Source organism: Equus quagga, chromosome 2 (assembly GCF_021613505.1).
Source record: "Equus quagga isolate Etosha38 chromosome 2, UCLA_HA_Equagga_1.0, whole genome shotgun sequence".
Taxonomy (NCBI): Eukaryota; Metazoa; Chordata; class Mammalia; order Perissodactyla; family Equidae; genus Equus; species Equus quagga.
In genome coordinates, this window is record NC_060268.1 from 167,146,611 (window position 1) to 167,170,218 (window position 23,608).

The following is a 23,608-nucleotide window of genomic DNA, read 5'->3' on the forward strand; positions in this document are numbered from 1 at the left end:
AGATGGTAAGAATCAGGGCCTGGGACTAGGGTGAGGCAAAAGGGGTCTCCTAATGTAAAATTTAAGGAGGTACCCACTCTCAGGGTCATGCAAGTGCAGGGTCAGCCTCAAAAAGGAGGACTGCCTCTTTAAATTTTGCACCCTAGGCACCTCTCCTGCCTCACCCTAGTTCTGGCCCAGCTACGAATGTTTAAGAAAATAATCATTTTGTGTCATATTTGGTTTTGTATACTTGGTACACTCCATAACAAATGTTTTATAAATCATTTCTGGCTTGCCAAAAATGGAATTGTGGAATCATGGGGGAAAGATGAAACATAATTAGCGTATTAAAATGATTGCCAAGTTAAAAGCTTGCAACTACTCAGATTAGAAGTAATTCTCATACCTCAACTGTTCTACTCTTATCTATAACCATTAACTTATGATTTTGCTAACGTAAAATAACTTCTTTATTGGAATTTTTCTATGATCAATACCAAATGAACTGAATGAGTAGTAATAAAATAACCAGAAAAGTTACAAGCCAGCATCCATACTCTTTCAAGGCAGATCATTTGGGGTTTAGTACTTATAGTACTTGAAGATGATTCCCTTCTTAGTTCTTTAGTCTAGTTATTGATGGTTATTCAGGACCAAATAAGGAAATTCTTAATGTGTTTCGTCCACAGGAATATAACTCAATAACTGAACAAAGCATTAATTAAAGTTAGTTGTTCTGAAAACCAGTTTCATATTTAGGTACATGAATAAATAGAGAGTAAGTGATAAACAACTTAGATTTAAAAGGCATTGACATCACGTGGAAAAGGTTTTCCTGCTACATGAAAGTGATGAGAACTTGAAATCAGCCTGTCAAGTGTTACTGTATCTGGTAATTCAACGTTCAATGTCAGGTAAGATTGTAAAGAAGCTTTCTGAAAAGTTCTAAATACACTTTTAGTAAAACATTTTCCCCTATGTTGGCTGAATTCTACATTTCCTTCTCTACACGTTTAGAAGGTTCAAGAGCTGTCATCCCTTTCTTTTGGGTTGACGGTAGATTTCTTCTTCTTTCATTTCACTTTAAAATTGAAAATTTTTACCTACCAAGCGTTAGGTACTAGAACTAAGAATTTCATATACAACTCTCAACAGTCTAGAAAAGTTTGGTTGTGATTGCGACTCATTTATAAAACCATTTGAGATGGTCCCTAAATGAAGTTTTACATATTCTGCCATAATAGCAGCAAAACAAAATCATCCCAAGCTTCCATAAATGGTGCTGCTTGTGAAGAAAGATATTTTTGCATAAGATAATAAAAAGGCTTAGGCTGCTCTTAAATACATCTGGATTTTCAAAGCAAAACATTCAAACTTACAAAAAATCTTTTTACTAATGGAAAATGACAATTCTAGGAAAAAGCTATTACTCAAATAATAAATAAAAATGACCCTAAATGACTTGCCCATCTCTCCTATGTTAAAAATACCAGTATTTGTATACCATACAAAGTTTTTCTAATTATAACTCTTTTTTTTTTCAAAGATTGGCACCTGAGCTAACAACTGTTGCTAATCTTCTTTTTTTTTCTCCTCCCCAAAGCCCCCCAGTATATAGTTGTATATTCTAGTTGTGAGTGCCTCCGGCTCTGCCATGTGGGACGCCACCTCAGCATGGCCTGATGAGTGGTGCCATGTCTGCACCCAGGATCTGAATCAGTGAAACCCCAGGCTGTTGAAGCAGAGCACAAGAACTTAACCACTCGGCCATGGGGCTGGCCCCTAATTATAACTCTTTTATTTATTTATTTAGAGGAAGATTAGACCTGAGCTAACATCTGCTGCCAATCCTCCTCTTTTTGCTGAGGAAGATTGGCCCTGAGCTAACATCCATGCCCATTTTCCTGTACTTTATATGTGGGACGCCTGCCACAGCATGGCTTGACAAGTGGTGCGTAGGTCCACACCTGGGATCTGAACCAGTGAACCCGGCTGCCGAAGCGGAATATGTGAACTTTACCACTGCACCACCAGGCCGGCTCCTAATTATAACTCTTAATTAACAACTTATAAAACAATTTAAAACACCAAAATGAAACAAGTGAAAATAATTAAAGCATGTAAGTGAAGTCAACTGAGAATATAGTTAAACTTGATTTATTATCCATGTGCCCCTAAAGCTTTTCCTCCCCTGTGATCCCTACGACCCTTACCTCCATAACAAAAGATCCAAGTTATAAAAATAAAGTTCATGGAGAATACCATTATTCTGATGACTGAAATCCTTACTGAAAATAAATGATTTCATGGAAAATTATTAAGAAATCCCCAAGTTAATTTCATTGCTAGATGTAATGCAACAATACACATATACACACACGCATACATTCATTATGCTAGCCAATTTCTTATTCAAACCCCATAAAAATATTTTTAATACGCATTGGCCCCAAACTTTCAGCTACTTAATCTGTGTCAGAGAGATCAAGATTCATAAATAAATTATACAATCTCACTTAGAAAAAAATACTGCAATCTAAACTTCTAGTTATCTGATGTCTTGAGTAAACAGTTCAGATAAACATCATTCATGTAAACTTTTCTCCATCCTTTATTGGGTGATTATCTAGGCTCTCTGAATCATCTTTTTCAGTCACATGTTGAATTATTTTCATTGAAATTTTCGTAAGACTGCACGAATGTCACAGTTACAAATCCCAAAAACCGAAACACTATAGCAAATTTAAGATTAATTTTTTATTTAAGTAAACATATCATATAAAAGTTTTATCTCATAAAAAATATGCTTCATATTAAATAATTTTAAGGAAACATAATTACTTATACATAATGCTGTCAATCTAGTTTATCCATTACCGTTTTGGTCCCCGAACCTGCCTTTGTTTCCACTCCTAAGGCTGGATGCAGAACATAACTGCCCCCACGGGGAGGGGCAAGAGGTCCTAGGGAGACCAGTCTCAGTTATCACGGATGATGCTGAGAGGCATTCAGCACCATGATGTGTTATTCAAATGTAAATGAGAAAATAAGCTATATGAGTGACCTTCATGAGGTTTTTCACATAAAGTGTATTTCATATCACTAAAGATTTAACGACTAACAAGCTACACCTAAGTTACTTAATTACTTTTGAGTCCTTCGAGATAACATCAATATCCAGCTTCTAGTTTCCACTCTTTAAAATATTTCTCCATTGTGCTCCTCGATTTCCAGGTGCCGACATTCACGGTAGGTATGATTTTCTGCGGCTTCAGCCACTGAACAAAACGTTTCATTTCTAAGAAGCTGCTGTGTTCACTATAAGGAACTCCTGCAACAGAAAAGAAAAGATATGGCCTACTAAAAATCAAGTTAATAAAAAAAATGCACAAGCCCAAAATAAAATAAAATAAAAGAGAAAAGGAAAGCAATTTGGAGTATTTTTGTCAAGAACTTCTTGGTGCTTTATTTCTGATAAGAAAATCTGTTATTATCTCTTACAGATAAAGATTAAAACATTAAAATGATACAGAAACTTTGAATTAAAAAATTCTATTATTTTTCTATATAGACACTTAATAATATGCATTTCTATAGATTCTTCTTTATAATTAGGCTTTTCTTTTAAACTAATTCTTCCCTTTAAGTACTTTGCTGTGCTATGGATTTCAGGAAAATCTTGGGAGAAATGTAGTAAAATTTGAAGAATAACAAGGAAGAGAGTCTTGATTTCCAGAGCAGGTAAGCAGATTCCAGTCCCCAAGCTTGGCACATATAAAAAATAAGCAAAGAGAGAAAAATTAAATCCTAACAATCTCTTTATCTTCTTTACTGAAGATCAAGTACCTCAGAGAAAGGGAGACAGGGTTCTGAATCGAGTAATCTAGGGTCTTTAGAGACAAAGTCACCGGTCTAGTGACATATCACAAATGTTTCCATCAGCCATTATTACAATAAGCCAATTTCTGAGGACAATGGTAAACCTCCTCCAAGAGATGAAAAAATTAAAGTCAAGTCTGTAACTCTTGCTGTCACCACATCTAATCCATTGTCTCCTGCTCCCAGTTTCACAGCGTCATCTAAACTTCCAGGACACAGCTGCACTGCCCCTGGCTGTGAGCAGGTCTATGATTTCCTCTCCGTATCACTGATCACACAAACGAATGAGCTGCATTAGTCAATGTCTGTCTACCACAGTCACACGCCTTTCTATCAGCTCACACTGTACTAAAGATACAGGCTTAGGGTATGGAGACGATTTGATACCAGAATTTTTAAAGATTCTTTGGTGCCTATTTTTCTTGGATCTTAAAATGTAAGATTTTACAGCCTTTTAAAAAAATGTAATTACAAATACTAAAAGTGACAAAACTTAATAATTATACCATATATTGAAATGTTTCCTTTGGTCCGGGGAAGGACATCTGCTATACTAGTTAACTTATTAGAATGTGTCCATCCTGTAGGTCGAAAAGCCAAAATCCGATCATATTTTCCACCACACTTCTTCAAATGACTCTGTAAGCCCTGTTAAATAAAAATAGGATATTTATTTAATGGTCGGTGAAGATAGTTATGTAGAATAAAACAGAACGATCAAAGATGTTACATCGGCATACTCACAAGGAGTTTTCACTTGCTAAGCATTAGCTTGCAACAACCTGGGACAGTGATTCCAAAAAAATAAAATCACTGAAAAAAAATCTATTTTCCCCTTTACTTATCTAAAGTTAAACACGCTTAAGTACAGGGTGAAAAAAAGATGAGGCAAGGTTAAATGTAAATAATTATGTCTTTAAAAATTGCAATTCAGAGAGCTACCACAAAAACCCCTCTCCATATCCTACCACTTTTTGGGTATTAGATACACTATTAGCAGATTGAAGATACTAGCATCTAACAGTATCCCTATTAGACATACTGACATTAACACTTGCAAACATCATTCCAGACATATCCCCCTGCAGATAAAGCAACAGAGGACTGACAGGTGGCTAGAGAGATGGGAATAAATGTATGGAATGGCATCATACTCCACACAGACATACATTTTAAAGACGCACAGTAGCATTCTTTTCAGGTGTTTACTCCTTTTCACCTCTAAACATGAACTAGAATAACTTCAAAACTTCTCATGCTGCAACAACTGGAAGTAATATGCTTCCCTAATAAATCCTGAGTAGAATAGAACTTTGGAAACTGAAGTCATCATAAGTGATGACATTTGACACAATTCTCGGAAAATCAATGACCAAAGTTCAATCTTTGAAAGATAAGAGAAATCCAGATAAAGACAATAAGGGCATGAGGGATTCAAAAAGGTCTAATACTTTTGGTCTTAAGACTAAACCCAGAGTGTCAAAGGCTTATGGAAATCTATAATAAAATTCTAGTTTTATTAAAAATAATAAGAAATCTAAACCGTAAGTAGTGTTATCTTGGATTTCCAAAAGTCTTTTTCTTCCTTAATCATACACACTCTGAACTATTAAAGTATTCTAACAGGTGCTGGTATACAGTTCTGAAGAAAACTTAAAGACAAATCCATTCATTCATCGACCTATTCACTCCTCCAGGAAATATCTGCTCCAGGATTATGCCACGCCCTGGTGTCAGAGATGGATGAGAGACACCGTCTTTATCTTCTGGAAGCTTACAGCCTGGCGGGGAGACGGTCAATAAACCCTACCGTCTGGGTCTTTTTTAATGGAAACCCTCTGCCATTTCTTGACTTTTTCTAACTCTCATCATCTATTACACCATGAGCACTTAGGAGCCTTACAGATTGATCTTTCGAGAAAGGATTCATTTTTTTAGTATAAATTCCTAGAAATGGAATTGCTAAATTAAAGGATTTACCCCTAATTTCCACTACTATCCAAGCAGATGAGAGTGCCAATTTCTCTGCTCTCAGCATAGGAATATTACCTTTTTTAAAAGTATGCCAATTTGATAGAACACAAACATATTTTTTTATTTTTATGCTTGATTACTAGAGACTGAACATTTTATTGTGTTTATCAGACATTTATATAGCCTGGTGAATTGATAACAATCCCTTGATTTCTCTTTTGTACCAGTAATATTTTATTAATTTGATATTAATATTAATAAAATTATTTTACTATATGAATAGTATTTACCTTAAAATTTTATTAATTTTATATTAAGTTATTTTAAGATAATTAAAAATTTATCTTTTATTAATTTGAATACCTACTATTAAAGTCATATTTCTTACCAACTACCGCCTCCCCACAAAAAAGTTTAAGTTATGGATATATAACTAAGTTTTCATTACAATATCTCTGGCTCTGTACATTTTCAGGTTCTTGGCTTGCTAGTCTAGGATCTAGCTAATGTAATGCTCTTTGCTGAATTGCTAATCCTCCTCTTGTCCTCACAGAGAGAAGGAAATAATAGAAAAGTGAGGTTTAGAGCAATTATACATGTAATACCGAGCTCATCCATTCCTATTTGTGCAAAAACACTCGGGAGAATTAAATGAGAAGTAATTTCTACTTTTCATGAGGGAAATTTGAGTTACCACAAAAACATCATTAACCTGTGCCACAAACAAAAACATATTATCATATAAGCCAAACATACAGAAGAGATTGCCAACAGCCACTAGTCGTTCATTCACTACAACTGGAGAACCACCATCATGAGGAACTTTAAGAATGATTTAGTCAACATAAAGTTCCTGATCTATGACTTGTCTCTCTGTTTATTGGTAACCAGTTTGTCATAACAATGCTTTCAGTATATGCCACCAGAATTATTTTTTCAGTGTGCAAATAATCATGTATAACACAAACATATTGCTATAACATTTTACCACGTTCAATCAGGTTTAAATCAGAGATGATAGTCAACTACACATCACATATATGAACTTGGGATGTTGAAACAGACATCATGAACGGTATTATTTATACAGTTTCTCAGGCTTTTACGCCTGCCTTAGAAACCCTGAAAATTGCATCAGGCTTACATTTTCACAAAAAGTCATTAGCTCTGATGCAACAAAACTATTTTTGGCTGGTAAAAAACTGGCTTTAAGTACTAACTAAAATATAGCCTCATGGTAACCATTTGCTTCTGTTCTGTGTTTTGAAGATAAGAAATTGTCAAAAACGTCATCAATATCTGGTCACTTTAACAGAGGAAGGGAAGGGCTACTGAAGGCAATGCCAACAGCAGATGAGAAATACAGAGAAAGTAACAGACAATAATTTCAGATAATCATTTTTTTTGTCTTCAAGGCAGATAATTGTCTTTTTTTAAGTGCACAGGTCAGTGATTGTCAGTACATTTAGAAAGTTGTGCGACTATCACCACTATCTAATTCTAGAACATTTTCATCACCACAAAAAGAAACACTGTCTCCATTAGCAGTCATTCCCCATTCCCTCTCTCAAGTCCTGGCATCACTAATCTATGTACTGTCTCCATAGATTTACCTGTTCTGTACATTTCATAGAAACGGAATAACACAGGATGTAGCCTTTTGTGCGTGGCTTCTTTCACCTGACATAATGTTCTCAAGGCTCATTCACATTGTACTATATACTAGCAATTCATTCCTTTTCATAGCTGAATAATATTTCTATTTTATGGATGTTACATTTTGTTAGTCATTCATCATGTGATGGACATGTGAGTTGTTTCCACTTTTCTGCTATTACAAATAATGCTACTATGAAGTTTTTGTGAACGTATATTTTTAATTCTCTTGGGCATATACCTAGGCCTAGAATTGTTGGTCATATAGTCACTCCATGTTTAATTCTTTAAGGAAATTATCAAACTGTTTTCCAAAGTAGTTGTACCATTTAACAACCTCACTAGCACTGAATGAGGGTTCCAGTTTCTCCATATCCTCACCAACAACTGGCATTGTCTTTTTTATCATGGCTCTCCTAGGGAGTGGAAAGCAGTACCTCACAGTGGTTTTGATTCACAGTTCCCTGATGGCTAACAACGGAGATCCGCTTTTCATGTGCTTATTGGCCATCTGTATACCTTCTCATTCACAATATTGATGCGCTTTTCATGTGCTTATTGGCCATCTGTATACCTTCTCATTCACAATATTGATCCTCTTTTCATGTGCTTATTGGCCATTTGTATACTTTCCCATTTATTTGGCGATTTCTATACCTTCTGTCTTCGCCCTCTGCCATCTGGCTTCCTCCAACATCCCCTCACTTGAAACAGTTCTTGAGCAGGTCACCAAAGATGTTCTAATTGCCAAATTGCCATTTTTTCCTTATATGACCTCTCTGCAGCATGTGGCTTTTAAACACTTTTTCTTAAAAAGCTCTAGTTCCTTCATTTCTACAATATCCTGACTCCTCTGCTTCATCATCCTCCTAAGTAGACAATTTGTTCAAACGGAACACACTAAGTTAGTAAGAAATAAAACTGTAAAATAAAAATAATAAAAACACGCCATACCCTCCTCAGGATTTCAGTGTTCATTTTACAATTAATCAACATCTCATGAACCTTCACACAATTTGGATGTCTCCCAAATTTAAAATATGTTTGCAAAGCTGGCTTAAATACCAGTGGACAAAATTCTGACTTGATTAGTTTTATGAATTACACACTCATGAAAAAAGCCCATAAAAACTTTACCTTAATCTCATGAACAAAGGAGTAGTTATACCAGTTAGAATTTCCTTACTCAAGAGATAGACCTAAAATATTCATTTTCTTTACACCATACGTGTTATTATTTCTAAGACAGATACAGTAATCAACATCCTAAGCTATTTCAACAAGCTCCATAAAAGTTCTTTCATGAACATTATAGCAAAAGTGAAAATACATTGTTTTGTGTACATTATGTTCTGAATTGTTTTTAATAGTCAGGTTTGATGTATTCCATCACTAGGTGTCAAAATGTTAGTAAATGGAATGAATCTTAGTTAGTACATGAATAAATCTGACAAATAAGCCTCCAAATCACAGTGAGGTCATATCATACATATCTTAATTTATACCTCAGAACTAATATTAGAACTTCCTCTGAGGATGCACGGCCACCATTTCATTTAATCCTCACAAGTAAATTTCCAATATGAAGCAGCATCACAGGGGCTTAATATTAATACAGAATACATCTGAAGAGAAGTAAGAACTCCTCAGAATTCTCCACTCATTTCCCCACGCACCCAGAAAGAACTGGAAAACAATCTTCAAAACAGATCACACAGCTGTGAATGACCAGACAGCTGCATACTTTTGTATTTTTGTTTCTTCCTTTATGATAGTTCTCTAGTTCCTAAACTCCTGGTGGGCATACGAAATTACTCTACTCAGCTGCACACGCTAAAAAACTAAAACCATTTTATATTCCACCGAAAAGATTTTCTAGGACAAAGTTTACCGTAGGTGATGGCACTATAACTTAATTCCTCTAAGTTAAATGCGAGTAAAATGGAAATCCAGTTTACAATCATAGATCATCTTTTTCAGTTCATCCTACAAAGACACATCTCCTGAATGCTTACCTTAAAATTAATTTGCATCATTGGGAGAAGGTGAACCAGTGAATTGCACATGTCTGTAGTGATGAGGGAATTAATTTCCGGTATATTGAGACACTGTAATGTTTTATATTTTTCTTGGGACATGCCCACCTTTGAACCTAAAACATCAGCAATGGCTACAGGCAAAGGAAAAGGTTGAAAATAGTAAAATTATAACTTATGAAAAACATCATAAAATTACAACTTAATCAAAATTTAAAATAAGAATTTACTAAAAAAAGAAAGGAAATTCAAAACATTCACACTTTTGCCAGAATATCTTAAAAAGGCCAAATAATTTTGTTGGTTAACTGTGTGGAATAAATTGTGAGAAATTCAAACAATTTATTTTTAAAGACACAGTATTTAAAAACTGTAAAAGATGTATAGCAAGTGGTAGAAGGGAGGGAACCAAATTTGGAGGAGCTGAAACCCTGGCTTTACCACTTCATATCTTAATGTTTGCCATTATGTGACCACAGTTAGGAGAAATGGAAAGCACTCGGCAAAGCAGAGTAATACTATCTAGACAAACTGCAATTACATACCTAGCCATGATTTAGGAACAAAAATTACAACTGTTCCCCCAACATAATTAATTGATGGCTATCCTCCAAGAATGCAGCAATGCAACCACGCATGAGCCATCTTTCAAAGTTTACTGAAATACTCACGTAGCATGGCCATTTGCTCTATAAACATTTTGTAGCTATAAAGCCACCATAAACACACTTATCAAATGTTCCCAGTAAGCTGAGCCATTCCGAGTTTAAATGAATCGAACTCTATCAAATTTTCCTTCAACTTCAAAGGTAATATTGAACCATTTCAGGAAATAAATATCAAGTGCAGAACTAGAGACTGAAAGGGGTTTATGCAAAAGGAATCTGATCTTTATAATATATTAATGTAAATGAGATACAGCTACCACCCACCTAGGAAGACTTTCTCTTTTCCAATAGAATAAGTGCCACAGACAACAAGAGTACATGGGTTTAGAGTTACAGCCTCAAAGGCAGTGTTGATGACAAACTGGATAACCTCTTGCTGAGACGGAAAGGAGTATTCTGGGCTGCAATATCTGTAACATGGAAATATGGTACTTATTCAGAGAACAACAAGAAAGCCATAGCATTCAGTTGGATGCTATTTTAGAAAACAAGCTTTAGCAACATCACATACAACTAGCAGTCTAAGATATTAATACCACTGCAGTTATCCCATTGTCTGTGGTTAAAACATTTGTTACCAGGAATTGATAACTGATGATGGAATTATACATTTTGAATATACCTTTTGCATTATATTTCTTTTATCACTCTGAAATAAAGAAATTGCCTTTTTTTCTTCAAGACTATTTCTAGGCAGCCAGCTATTTTAGCTATGAATTATAAACCTCAACATCTTTTTTTTTTAACCCCAATTACCATCAACGAAAATACTATTGATAGGGATTATTTATGGATTAAAGAATTCCGATTTAGTGAAAAAAAAAATTATTAAAACAATGGAACTAAACACGAATTTAATGAAGCAGTTTTATATGAAACAGTTAATATTCACATAGTTGTTCTCTTCTGTTAGGAGACACAGGGATACATACAGTATTAGAGGAATACAAAAGATCCAGTTGGATGGACCTCAATACAATAACACCCAATGAAAAATTAACTCTAAGACTACGAGCTATATACATTTGAGATGAAAACTAAGTACTTTTTCACTAAAAAAGTCATAAAGTACAAAGAAACATATTTTTTCCGATTTTCAAAATTGTTCTTGCTGTCAGCCATAAGAATAGAGAAAAAACTTAGTCCTTTCTCCTATAAAAATCCACAAAAAAATTCAGAATTGTATGCAGAACAGAACTAAGTACTAACAAAAAAGGCACGTTTTTTGTTTTTTTGTGAGGAAAACTGTCCCTGAGCTAACACATGATGCCAATCTTCCTCTTTTTCGCTTGAGGAAGATTGTCACTGAGCTAACATCTGTGCCAATCTTCTTCCACTTTGTCAGTGGGACACCATCACAGCACAGCTTGATGAGCAGTGTGCAGGTCCATGCCTGGGTTCCGAACCTGCAAACCCCAGGCCACTGAAACAGAGTGCATGAACTTAACCACTATGCCACCGGGCTGGGCCCAGTTTTTTGTTTTTCGGGGTTTTTTTTACTTATTACTTTCTTAATTTATCTAGTATTTAAAGCATATATAAAAGAATGGAAAAATTAGCCATAGTGTTAGAAAACTGGATGTGGAAAGACCAACTTTTACTAAAATATGCCACCCAAATTCACTTCTCAAAACAGGTTGAAATAGCGAATAATTAATTTCTAACAAATTGATGAGGTATTTTAATATATAATAAACAGATAATGGCTATTATCCGTATGTTTACAGCATTTAGAAATTCAAAGTCATCACTTATAAACTACCTTTTGGAGAAAGGAACAAAGTAATTTTGAATATTCAGAAACAAAATTGCATGTTGGCCTCTGTTCTTTCCTCCACAATTATACTTAATAATTATACAAATACTTTGAAAGGATAACTTAAAAGCGTGTTTTCCTAAAGTTTGCCCCCCAATTTTCTTCCTTGTTTCAGTAACAGGGTTCTCACATAGACCATATTTTCAAAAGGAAATTACAAAAAAATTGAGTTGTAGTCAGTTAATACATGTAATCCCAAATTTGGGATCCCAAATCTCAAATGTAACCATAAATTCTTAAGCAAGTGCATTTTTTTTTCAAACAGCACTCCTCTCATAAATAGCCTTAAAATGATAATGAACAGTAAGCCATGCTTTTGATTACCTAAGCTAATGCTCAAAGTACTCATAATATTCAGGGTAAATGCTGCCTGTGGGAAAGGAAGCGCACAAAGAAAGCCCCTCTTACGTGGTGTCTAAGTAAAGCGTGTGGACTCTCTGGCTCGCGAGAAGAGAACGTTCCATGCTGGGATCTGCTCGGAAGTCTCCAGTGTGTAACATGACATTACCATTAGGAAGATAAAAAAGGATCATGACAGCACCTGGACAGCTGAACACAAACATTTCAAAGGAATATTCTTAATACAGGCAAAGCATCTAAAGGAAGAGTACTTATTTCAATGCCAACACGTAAATACAGTTTCTTAGCAGACCGCAACGACATAGCATTGCACCAGAGGAAATGGAGCATTTTAACCTACAGGAAGTTACATCATTAAAAAAACTGGTGTGCAGGAAAGGATTAATTTAGCAGACCAGGGTTGCTCAAACTCCATGTCCCCGAGAAAGGCCTGTCTGGAGGACTAGTCCTTGGCTGGCCCTTGGGAGATGAGTTCTGAGCCTTTGGAATATTCTGCCTAATAAGAATGTTTTGTATGTCTGATGCATTGGGCCACATGTTACCAGTCTGAGCAGAGTTTATGCTAACACTGTGATCTACGGTGAATATTTGTTTTTGCTCTAGGGGACTGCAGTCTGAGTGGCTGAGGTCAGTCACATGGGTACTGCATATGTACATGACTGACCTTCAATAAAAACCCTGAACACCAAGGCTCAGGTGAGCTTCCCTGGTTGGTCACACTTCACACGTGTTGTTACACCTTGTTGCTGGGAGACAAGTGCATCTGTGTGACTCTACTAGAAGAGGACACCTGGGAACACGTGCCTGGTTTCTTCTAGACTGTGCCCACTTTCACCTTTTCCCTTTGCTGACTTTAATCCGTATCTTTTCCCTGTGATAAGCTGTAACCATGAGTATAACAGCTTTTCTAAGTCCTGTGAGTCCTTCTAGTGAACCATTGAGCCTGAAGGTGGTCTCGGGGACCCCTGACACAATGGGTTTTGGAAATTACTACTAACACACATAGAACTTTTGAATGCTAGGAAAACACAAGAAACGATTACTTTTATAATTAAAAACTTCCCCTCACCTCCTCAACTCAAAACTTCAGACCCCAGTGACCTCACTGGGAAATTCTATCAAACACTTAGGGAGGAAATAACACCAATACTATATAACATCTTTCAGAAAACAGAGGAGGAGGGAATACTTCATGAGGCCAGCATTACCTTGATGGCAAAACCAGACAAAAACATTATAAACACACTCCAGACCTAATCCGTTATGCAAACAGACACAAAATTCCCTAACAAAATATGAGCATATCAAATCCAGCAATATATTTTTAAAAAGGATAATACGTGAAGACCAAGTGGGGTTTATCCCAGGGATGCAAGGCTGGTTTGACATTCAAAAAGTCCATCATTGTAATTTACCATGTTAACATTACACAGGAGAAAAATTATATGATGACTTCAACAGATGCCTGAGAAGCATTTGACAAAACTCAACACTCATTCATGATTACAAACTCTCAGCAGATTAGGAACAGAGAGGATCTTCCTCTACCTGATAGAAGGTATCTACGAAAAAGCTACATCATGCTTAATGGAGAAAGACTGAAAGCTTTCCCCTTAAGATCAGGAACAAGACAGTGTGTCTGCTCTCACCACTCCTATTCAACATTGTACTAAAGGTGTGAGCCGGTAAACAAGAGGAAAAAGCACTCTGAATGGAAAGTAAGAAGTAAAACAAAATTGCATGTGCAGATGACATGATCACATATGTAGGAAATTTTCAAGATTCTACAAAAAAATCTATTATAATTAATAAGCAAGTTTAGCAAGGTCTCAGGATACAAGGTCAATAAACAAAAATCAGTTGTCCATCAAGAGGTGAATGGATAAAGAAATTATAGTGTGTCCATACAACAGACGCTACTCAGTGATAAAAAGCGACAAACTACTGAGACACACAACAGCACGAATGGATCTCAAAAACACGATGAGTGACAGAAGCCAGACACAAAAGAGTAGACACCATATGATTCCACTTAGATGAATCCCTACGAAAGATAAAGCCAGTCCATAGTGATAGGAAACAGATCAATGGTTTCCTGGGCCAGAGTGGGGGCTGGGGACTGACTGGGAAGGAGCACAAGGAAACCTTCTGGGGTTGGGAGAATTTTCTCTATTTTTATTGTGGCAGCAATTACATGGGAGTATAGCTTTGTCAAAACTCAGCAAACACTTCAAATAAGTCAATTTTATTTATGTAAGTTATACCTTAAAAAAGTTGAGTAAAAGAAAAAAGTCAGAACTAGGAGTTGTCGTAATTGGGAATTAAAAAAAGAAACAGCAACTAAGTTAGCAGGCAAAAACTTAAAGGCAACCTGAAGAAACAGCACTGGCCTGGGTTTCAGGAGACAAGTTGATAATTTATATAAGTGATATTAAAGAAAACGGCAAAGGTTCTCTCTTCAAGAACAACAGGACACGTTAAAATATTTTCAAAAAAATAAGATGGAGCTTCACATGTCAAGCATAGTAATTAAAACTGCATAAAAAATGGGTTACACAACATTTAGGGGATCCCTGTACATTTAACTCTGATTCTGTAATTGGGTACATCACTTTTTTCCAAAAGGAGAAACGTTTTACTCAAGTTTTAAGAAATATCAAGCATATTGGTTCCTATTATAAAGTTCTTAAAAATGCCAATGCGTTTTCCTTTTGAATATTTATAAAATAGGCTACTATTGAGGTAACTTTAATACTTACTGATTGGCATCAAGAAAAACAACTTTGACACCATTCACTATACAGCCAGTGTCCATTGGCAACGGATGGATATACTGTTCTTGCACATGAAGTTTGCACTTCAACAAATTGCCAGTTATCTGCAAAACAGAACATGCTTACTGCTGATATGGTGAAACACTAAATAAGTCTTTTATTTCATATCTAGTTTAGAACCCAAGCATCTTAATAATCTCTCTCTTCTCCCACTTAGATTCATGTAAAGGCTTCAGAATGCCAGGAAGAACTTCCTAAAATGATTGTCACAAGTCTGCTTAAACACTATCACTGACTCTCCCTCACCTGTGAAAAGTCCATCACCACCACACCCACCCCCACCCCCCCACGCCTAGCACAACACAGAAACCCTTTGTGATCTGGCCCCTGCCCATTTCTGTGGGTTTATCTTCTGTTATTCCCTATTTCATGTTTAGCCATTCCGAACTGTCTGAAGCACCTGGAATGCGTATATTTCTTAGCTGTCTGTGCCTTTATACAAACTCTTCTCTTTACCTGGAACGCTCTCTCCTCTTTCTCTGCCTGGTTCTGGAATCCAACAGACTTGCATTCAAATTCTGGCTCTGCAGTGACTAGCTCTGTGACTGTGGGTAGGTCACTTAACTTCAATCCTCAACTGCTTCATTAATAGAAAGAAGGTAACTCAAGAACTCTGAGGATTACATCGAATTCTAGCCAAGATTCTTAGTAGTAGGCATTAAAGCGTTCACCTTTTAACAATTAGTTCAAGTACCTCTTTCACCACGAAACTTTCTCTAACCTTAGGCTGCGACAGAGTAAAGCACTCCCTTCCCTCTACTTCTAGGCATTCTGCCCACTTTTCTATTACATTACCGATCCCATGACAGCATTATTTGTGATGTGTTCTCGAAGGCTGTAAGCTCCTTGAAGTTAGGTATTTTGCCTTGAATATCTTTGTAGGCACTTAATGAATATTTACTGAATGAGATTTAGGTGTTTCAGTACATTGTGAAGTAGTTTATCGTTTCCATATAACAAAACGTATTCTTAAAAAATCTATTGTAACTATTGACAATAACTCATTTAATTTTAGAATCTCAATGTGGAATCTGTTTTCTCATATCTTTTCTAGTAGAATGATAGATCTTACAATTTATTCTTTTTTTAACCGAATAGTTTAAAAATTTGCTGCAGTCTACAAATTCAGAATTTAGAATACTAAAACTTACCTCGCTACAATACACTGGAAATGTGAAATTTTTAGACAATCCAGCATAATGATCAGAATGAAAATGTGTGAGAAAATAGGCTGTGCAACCTTCAACCAAACCATACTGAAAGGCATCGACTGTAAAGCCCGTTCCTGGAATGAAATGCCAAGACAGCTGCTTGAGTGACAGCAAAGTCAAAGAAACCCAGTTTGATTATAAATAGTGAACCCTCTAACATCTTTACATCTCACTTCCAACTTAAATTTATAATTTAAAAACTTATACCACATAAATTCAGCAAAAGGTGCCAAGAGAGATGAAAATGAGTCTTTTAAGTTTCTAGTAAATACCCTGTGTAGGCTTTTTTAATGAACTGTACCAAAAAATCAAAATATCAAGCTACAAACCAGTTACTTCTTTATTTTACTGAATATTTTCGTGATACCTATGGGCACCTAAAATACTTCTGCAAAACAGCAAAAGGAGAATGTTAACTTTCTTCTAAAACATGAATTCTCAATGGGGGTGATAGTGTTCTGCTTTAAAGAGGGCAAAAATAGTTGAAGGCCCAAATAATCTTACATATTACAGTGGTCTGTGGTCCTCCAAAAGGCCATGGTACAATAACAGATAAACAGTATATCGGTAGTATTTGAATTTCATTGTGGGAGGCTAGGGGGGAGGGAGGGAAACAAGAAAAAAAAAAGTCTAATAAAGGCTCCCTAGAGGAGTAATAATGAAAAAAAAAAAGGTTGAGCTGTTAAGAAAGGTGTTTGCAAAAGAAATAACAGTGTGCTGACTGTGATATGCAAGTATCATACCTTATAAATAAGCATAACTTCACATTTCTATTGAGGCTTATCAACACAAGGCATACTAGTCTTAGGTTCACTTAAAATACAGAAAAGTAATCAAAATAATTACTAAAAACAAAACTGGTGCTATCATGTACACAAATGCTATCCTCTACATAAATATTTTGAACAAATTATAGATCTAGAATATCAATAAAACACAAAAATATTTCTGAAACCAAGTGTATTTTGGCAGTTATACTTTATATTCTTTTCAGAAGAAGAGTTACTGGTTTCTTTATTCTTAAGGAATACTAAAATTCACTTTGCTACACATTTTTCTATTAACTCATCTATTAAGGCATGAGAAATTACGAGAATATGAGAAGGCTGAGAAACTAAGTTATAATACGGTTTAAAAATGTTTGGCATTTATCATGACCCATACAACCTGTGCCATTTTCCTTATTTGAAGCTTTTTAGTACTTGGCATTTCTTCTAAGTGCTTAGAAGCTGTCTTTTATTACAGTTACTTACAGAGTGTGTTTCCTCCTTCCATATTAAGCTGATCTTTACTAATCTTTGTCAAGTCTGTAATATCTACCTAACTAGTACATTATCTTGTATACAGAATATGTTTAATAAGTTTCCTGAATCGAATGGAGTGAAAAAGATTAAATAGGCAAAAAATCTGTTAGAGGTCAATGAACTATCATAAAAAGCAAAAGAAACATACAAAAAATTGCTTCATACATACCGCAACATGGACAACGAACATGAAATTCAAAAAAGTTGATTCTTTGTAGATACATCAAGCACTGATAGTTCAACTTACCAGGTATTTTCTTATAGAATGGACATGTCTTTTTTCTTAATTCTCCTGCATTGGATGACTCCGGGATTTTCGTGTTCCCTCTCTGCAGCCTGCCACAAGCTGATTTGATGAAGACTTTGTCTTTACTTAAGTTGACTATTCCAGATTCTGTCTTGTTCACCCGGCGATCTGACCTCTTCTGACGTGCTCCTTCCTGCAGGGAATGTGACTTTTTAAGTCTCTTTCTTTGACGCTGTGACTTCTCACTAGAAAGTTCCACAGAAAGCTGACTCTCATTTAAATTCTTTGCATCAAATTCTAAGTCACTTAAAGATTTTTGGGCTTTCCTCTTGCGCTGCCGGGACCTCTTTTCATTAGGACTTACAACTGGATTTAAGTTCATCCCTTCCAGCGCACTTTTCCCCAGCAATTTCTCTTCTTTTCTTTTGGGTGGTAGTCCAAAGTACACACCTATATCCATTTGCTTCATGACCTTGGTAGAAGGCTGTGTTGCATTACACTTAGGACTAGATGGCAATATTTTCAAAGACTTAGCAGCAGTAGGTGTACTACAAAATTTCCCTGTATTTGGCGCTGCAACTTTCCTGCAGGAACATGTTGAGTTAGCACTGTTCTTAGCACTGAGGTTTTTACTTGATACTTCTCTAATTTTACTTTGGGTTGGGTGGAAAGAAAGACAGTCTCCTCCCTGGCTTGCAAAAGGTTTAGACATTTCACTCGTAAGTAACGGAAGGGAAGTTTGATTGCAAACAGCTGATTCTTCAATTACCTGTTTTTGTTTATTTGATTGAGATGAGTGAAATTCTGGCTCATCAGGTTTTGCTTTAGTGGCTTGGTAACTAGAAGCAGGACCCCTTGCTAATGCAGGTGGGAACAACCTAAAATCAGCAGCAGCAAATACTGGATCACCACACAAAATATTCTCATTTTGGAAAATAATTTGAGACGAATCATTTACAGCATTGTATTCGGACAATTCTTCATTGTATTTATCTTGAGTTAAGAAGCTATACACTTCAGGGCGGCTCTCCTCCTGGTCCTTCAGAAAGGGACCATGGAATTTTTTAAACAAAGGAGAGCTGTTGTCATCTTCTTCTTGGCTGCCATCTTTAGAGCTGTCTGTAAAAAATAGTTCCTGTTGTGAATCACCCAGCTTTTCATCTATCTCGTAAGTTTCTTCATCACTTTGAAGTGGAGAATAGGAAATTTCACAGCTGCTAACGTCATTTTCTGGCAATGGCAAACTTATGTGCTCCGAGTTGTTTTGGCTGTCTAATTCTTCAGCAAGAGGCAAACCAACTCCTACCAGTTTGTAATTATTAACAAATTGTTTGAATTGTGGAGGGTGCTGGGATGTTTGGATATTTGTCAAAGAGGAAATCTTTTTATTGGTTTCAAGTGGAGCCTGAGATTTTCTTAGACACGGTGTCACCAACAAGGGATCAGCTGAAACATTTTTTAAGTTCTCAGATTGTTTCTGATACAGAGACCATTCTTCCTCAAGGCTACAAAGAGAGCCCGAATTAGTCTTACTGAAACTACCATCTGACCCATGTGAGGGACTGCTCAAAGGACCATTACCAGCCCTGCTTTGAGCTAGCAGGAGGTGTGTGTATTTCTTGTAATGAGAAGGAATTGCTGAAGTACACAGAAGACCTTCAGGACACTCTGAAAATTGTAATAAAGAAAAAAGTATTACAGGATCAAAGCACAGACTAAGCTCTGACCGCATTAGCACTACAAATTAACATGAAAGTGGAAAGTTGTCAGGCCTACTTTGAGGCCTTAGGACAATGGCTATCTTTATACAAGCAAAAGATCAGCATAAAATAACAGTAATCCAGTATGGCTTTGCAAGGGGTTAGTTATTACTTTTAAATCGAATACTCTTTTAAATTTCTTTTCAAATATTCTTAAAAAAATTTTTTTGTGACTAACACCCTCTTTTTCCCTACGTAACTCTTACAAATATGAGCTCCCTCAAAATGCATGTCATGCTTGCATTAGCTATTTCTTAAACAGGTGTTACAGATTGACACCTTCAGTTTCACTAGTTCACTAACACTCAGGCAATAAAGAGTAAAGAAGACTAGGATATGGCTCTCAGAACTAACACTCTAACCCAATTTTTATCTTATCAAGCAACACAGATTTATGAAAATTGTAGTATTGAATTAGATGCCATTATTTAATATTCACATCTATACAATAACAATAAAAATTTTAATTAGTTACGGGTGTTCATACCCTGAACATTTTACATACTGTTCTAAGATTTGAAATTCAATTTGATAAACTGGTTAATAATAAGGCTTTAATAGTCTGGAAACGATTCTCTATTATACCGTTATGATTGAGAAGCATTCTGTAAGCCATTTGGCATATCCCCTTGTATGTTCATTTCGAAGGGTATCAAAAAATGATTCCCTCTCCCTCCAAAAAAGATGTTACATTAAATTAGAAGACTTCATTGCTTAAAACTTAAAACCACCACACAAAAGTTATTTGTTACAGAATAGAATTCAGTTCCAGAAGAGGCCATCTGAGATTCTATTCAAAGGAGTTTACTCGGTGACAAACCAAAAGAAAAAAATCTCTTTGAGGTGGCTTCCTTGTAAGACATTTCACCCTGAGATGCTCACCATGCCACTGCAACTTCCATTTCTGATTTTCAAGCCACTTAAAAGCAAATTACTAGCATTTGATGAGGCTTTCACTTGCTATACTTTTATAAGAAAGGTTAATGCTAAATTAAAAAACAAAAAGTACTTTTGCATCTTCATGGAGAACTTCGAAATAACTAGAGGTTCTAGATATCTGTATATCTCTCTATATTTATCTGCATATCTCTCCATAATATCTGTATCTCTATATAGATCTCTCTATATATCTATAGCAAAATATCTTCTGAATCATAGTTACCATGAAGGTCATATTGAGTATTATTTTTATTTCACTGAATTTTAATTCCTTGAGATTTAAAAATCTATGTATGGTATAAATGATAACTTTAAAACATACAAATCATCATAATAACCCATTCTCCAACTACTCCAAGCTGAATTTTCTACACGCTAAACATGACACATTACATACTTTAAAAGATGAAAACATAGCATTACTTCAGTTATAAATTGGCACATTTTTATTACTAGAATCTTAATAATCTAAGACTGCCTCCCAGTTCTTCTTCCTGTACATTAGTGTGATAAATTCAGCACAACCAGATTTAGAAGACTGGACTACAGTCACAATTCTCTAAAAGCCTGTTTCATAAAAGATAAAATGGGCAAGTTGTTTAACTTTTAAGAACCCCCATCTATAAACTGTCAATACCACCTACCTTAAGGGCTCCTTGTAAGAGTCACATAAGTAAACAAAGTATCTAGTCTATGTGCTTAGTTAACAGGAAAAATAACTGAGATGTTCAGGGACTTATGAGATTAATAAAATACACTTAAGCTGTTTTCAAGTTTGCAACATTCTTTACAATTGTACCATTGACTGTTATCATTTTACCCTTCTCAAAAAGAGTAAAGTGCATTTACCTTGTTTCCTTTGAGGATAAGTCATTTATACCTCTAATGCCTCATCTGTCTTTTGGTTTACTGCTTGCCTTGCTTGTTTCACTGAACTGATGTATCTGGCCTAATGCAGGTCTTTTAGACTATTTAGAGACCACTATGTTTTTCGTAATCTTACCTGTTTCAGAGACTGGCAGAGAATCCAGACACTCAAACACATGCCATCGAGGAGTTTGACCTAGCAATGAAGAAAAAGGCATCTGGCATTTGGGACAGTATCCATCATAAACTGGACGTATCTTTGGAGACATGTGTTTGTTTTTGTGAGTCCTACAGTGCTTTCCTGGAGTGGTCTCCTTGTCTTGGGACGGCTGGATACCAACTCTACAACTAGAATTCTCACCAGAAGCTACAGAAGTCTGACTAACTGTTTCTCCAAGGCACATTTCAGGGTCCTTCACCTTTTCTTTAGCTTGTACAGTCCTTTTTTTATTTCTGTTTCGTTTTGACTGGTATTTTCCATCTGTTACTTTTTCAACAGATTCAGGAATAGTCTCAGAGCGATTATTTGGATGTCCTGGTTTTGGTTTTCTTTTGGATTTGTATTCCCAGATGTCTTCTTCCAAAAAAGCGTCTTCTAACATGGCAAAATGACTTTATCATTAAAGAAGCACTAATATTAAGTAAATTGACAGCTTATTTCTTGTTACAAAATTTTTTAACGGAATTATTTTGCTAAGAAAAAAAAGTAACAAAACCCCACTAATTTGATGGGCATCTAATGCTATGGTAACGAATATATTGGCAAACTACTAAAGCTTATACCTGAGAACCCCCTGTGGTTCCATTTACACCATAATAAAATTAACAGAACCTACTACAGAAGTAGCATCTGAGTTTTCCATTGTGGCTACTATTTTATTCAGGTATCGTGGTCTCTTCCAAGACTTGATTCATAAAAATAAGAATCAGTAATACTTCGAAAATTAGGCATTAATGGGAAGTATGGGCTCAACAGCTTAGTCTTAGAACAAGCTTTGCAAAATTGTTGTAAAGTGCCTGTCAGTTCTCTTTCAACTGGGACACTGTCCAAAGAGTTCACAAATGCAACGACAGTCCCTGGGCAAGTGGCTCAGCAGGTGTCCCAAACACTAAATGGTTACCTCCAACACTAGTCACACCATTATCAGAGGTATGTGATTCGCAAAAAAAAGTTAATCGCCCTTTTCCTTGACTCGTGGATATTCAACAACTTCAGTTTCCCGGGTGAGTCCAGCATCTTCCTCCAGCAGCAATAAACCACCGCTGCAGAATGAACAAACAAAATTCAAACATGTGAAGTCACGTTTGCCCTGAGGCCACACTCCTAACTCCAGACCACAGAGATGGTCTGCCCTGGAGGTGGCCAGCCCCCTGTCCACCAGCCTCAAAACCAAAGTTCACCTGCCTGATACCTCCCACTCGCTCTACCTTCTGTTTGGACATAGAAGGCTGCAAGGCCAGCGAGTGGGGCCGTACACCCCTTGCCCAGGGAGCGAGTGAGCTGCTACCACAACCCGCTCCACAAAAAGTCACCAGAGCCCGCCCCTTCCGAAGACCCACAGGCCGGGCCCTCAGGGATCCTCGCCGCAGCCCACCTGCCACACCCGCACCCCCGGGAGCAGCTCCAGCTGCGTCCGCTCCCCTCGGCGCCCCCTCCCCCCTGCTCGGCTGACAATCTATTCGCACCCGCACTTTCAGCACTCCGGGGCGACAAAATACTGTATTTGTGTATAAACCAAAGCCACTGGCCAGTCACTCCCAACTTTAAAAGCCTCCTCCCTTGAGGATATCTCTACCCCATTACCTTTCCTGCCTTGGCGGGAACAGCTTCCCGCTGCCAGTGCTGTGTCGAATCGGCTGATCCTGCTGTAAGAGCGGGACTTTAAATAAAGAGCGGAAAAAATGTGATCCTTTTTAAGTCCTACAGATTTCTTTTATGTTTGTTCCATAACGCGCTCATTCTCAAAGTGAAGGGTGGGGGAATGGTTCTTTTAGAGGTTCTAGAACGCTGACCCAGAGGCCTTTCCCATGTTGAATCTGGCGCTCTGAATGTCCAGACCTAGCTGTGGCGAGAG

At 36.5% G+C, this 23,608-nt stretch overlaps 1 protein-coding gene across 2 annotated transcripts; it reads right to left on the reverse strand.

Moving 5' to 3' along the window:
• Positions 1-2,724: 2,724 nt before the first annotated feature.
• Positions 2,725-23,541, reverse strand: DCLRE1A (DNA cross-link repair 1A). 2 transcript variants are annotated; one of them, XM_046655160.1, is made up of 10 exons: positions 23,338-23,541; positions 21,670-22,796; positions 17,968-19,635; positions 16,357-16,490; positions 15,131-15,249; positions 12,420-12,560; positions 10,460-10,605; positions 9,507-9,661; positions 4,368-4,509; positions 2,725-3,313 (listed from the first exon to the last, which is right to left on the reverse strand). In XM_046655160.1, the coding sequence occupies exons 2-10, from the start codon at positions 22,133-22,135 to the stop codon at positions 3,153-3,155; spliced, it is 3,132 nt and encodes a 1,043-aa protein (XP_046511116.1). In that variant the 5' UTR covers positions 22,136-22,796; positions 23,338-23,541; the 3' UTR covers positions 2,725-3,152. The 2 variants fall into 2 exon arrangements, with proteins under 2 accessions (XP_046511116.1, XP_046511117.1); XM_046655161.1 differs by lacking the exon at positions 23,338-23,541 and adding an exon at positions 23,129-23,171.
• Between the last annotated feature and the right edge of the window lie 67 nt (positions 23,542-23,608).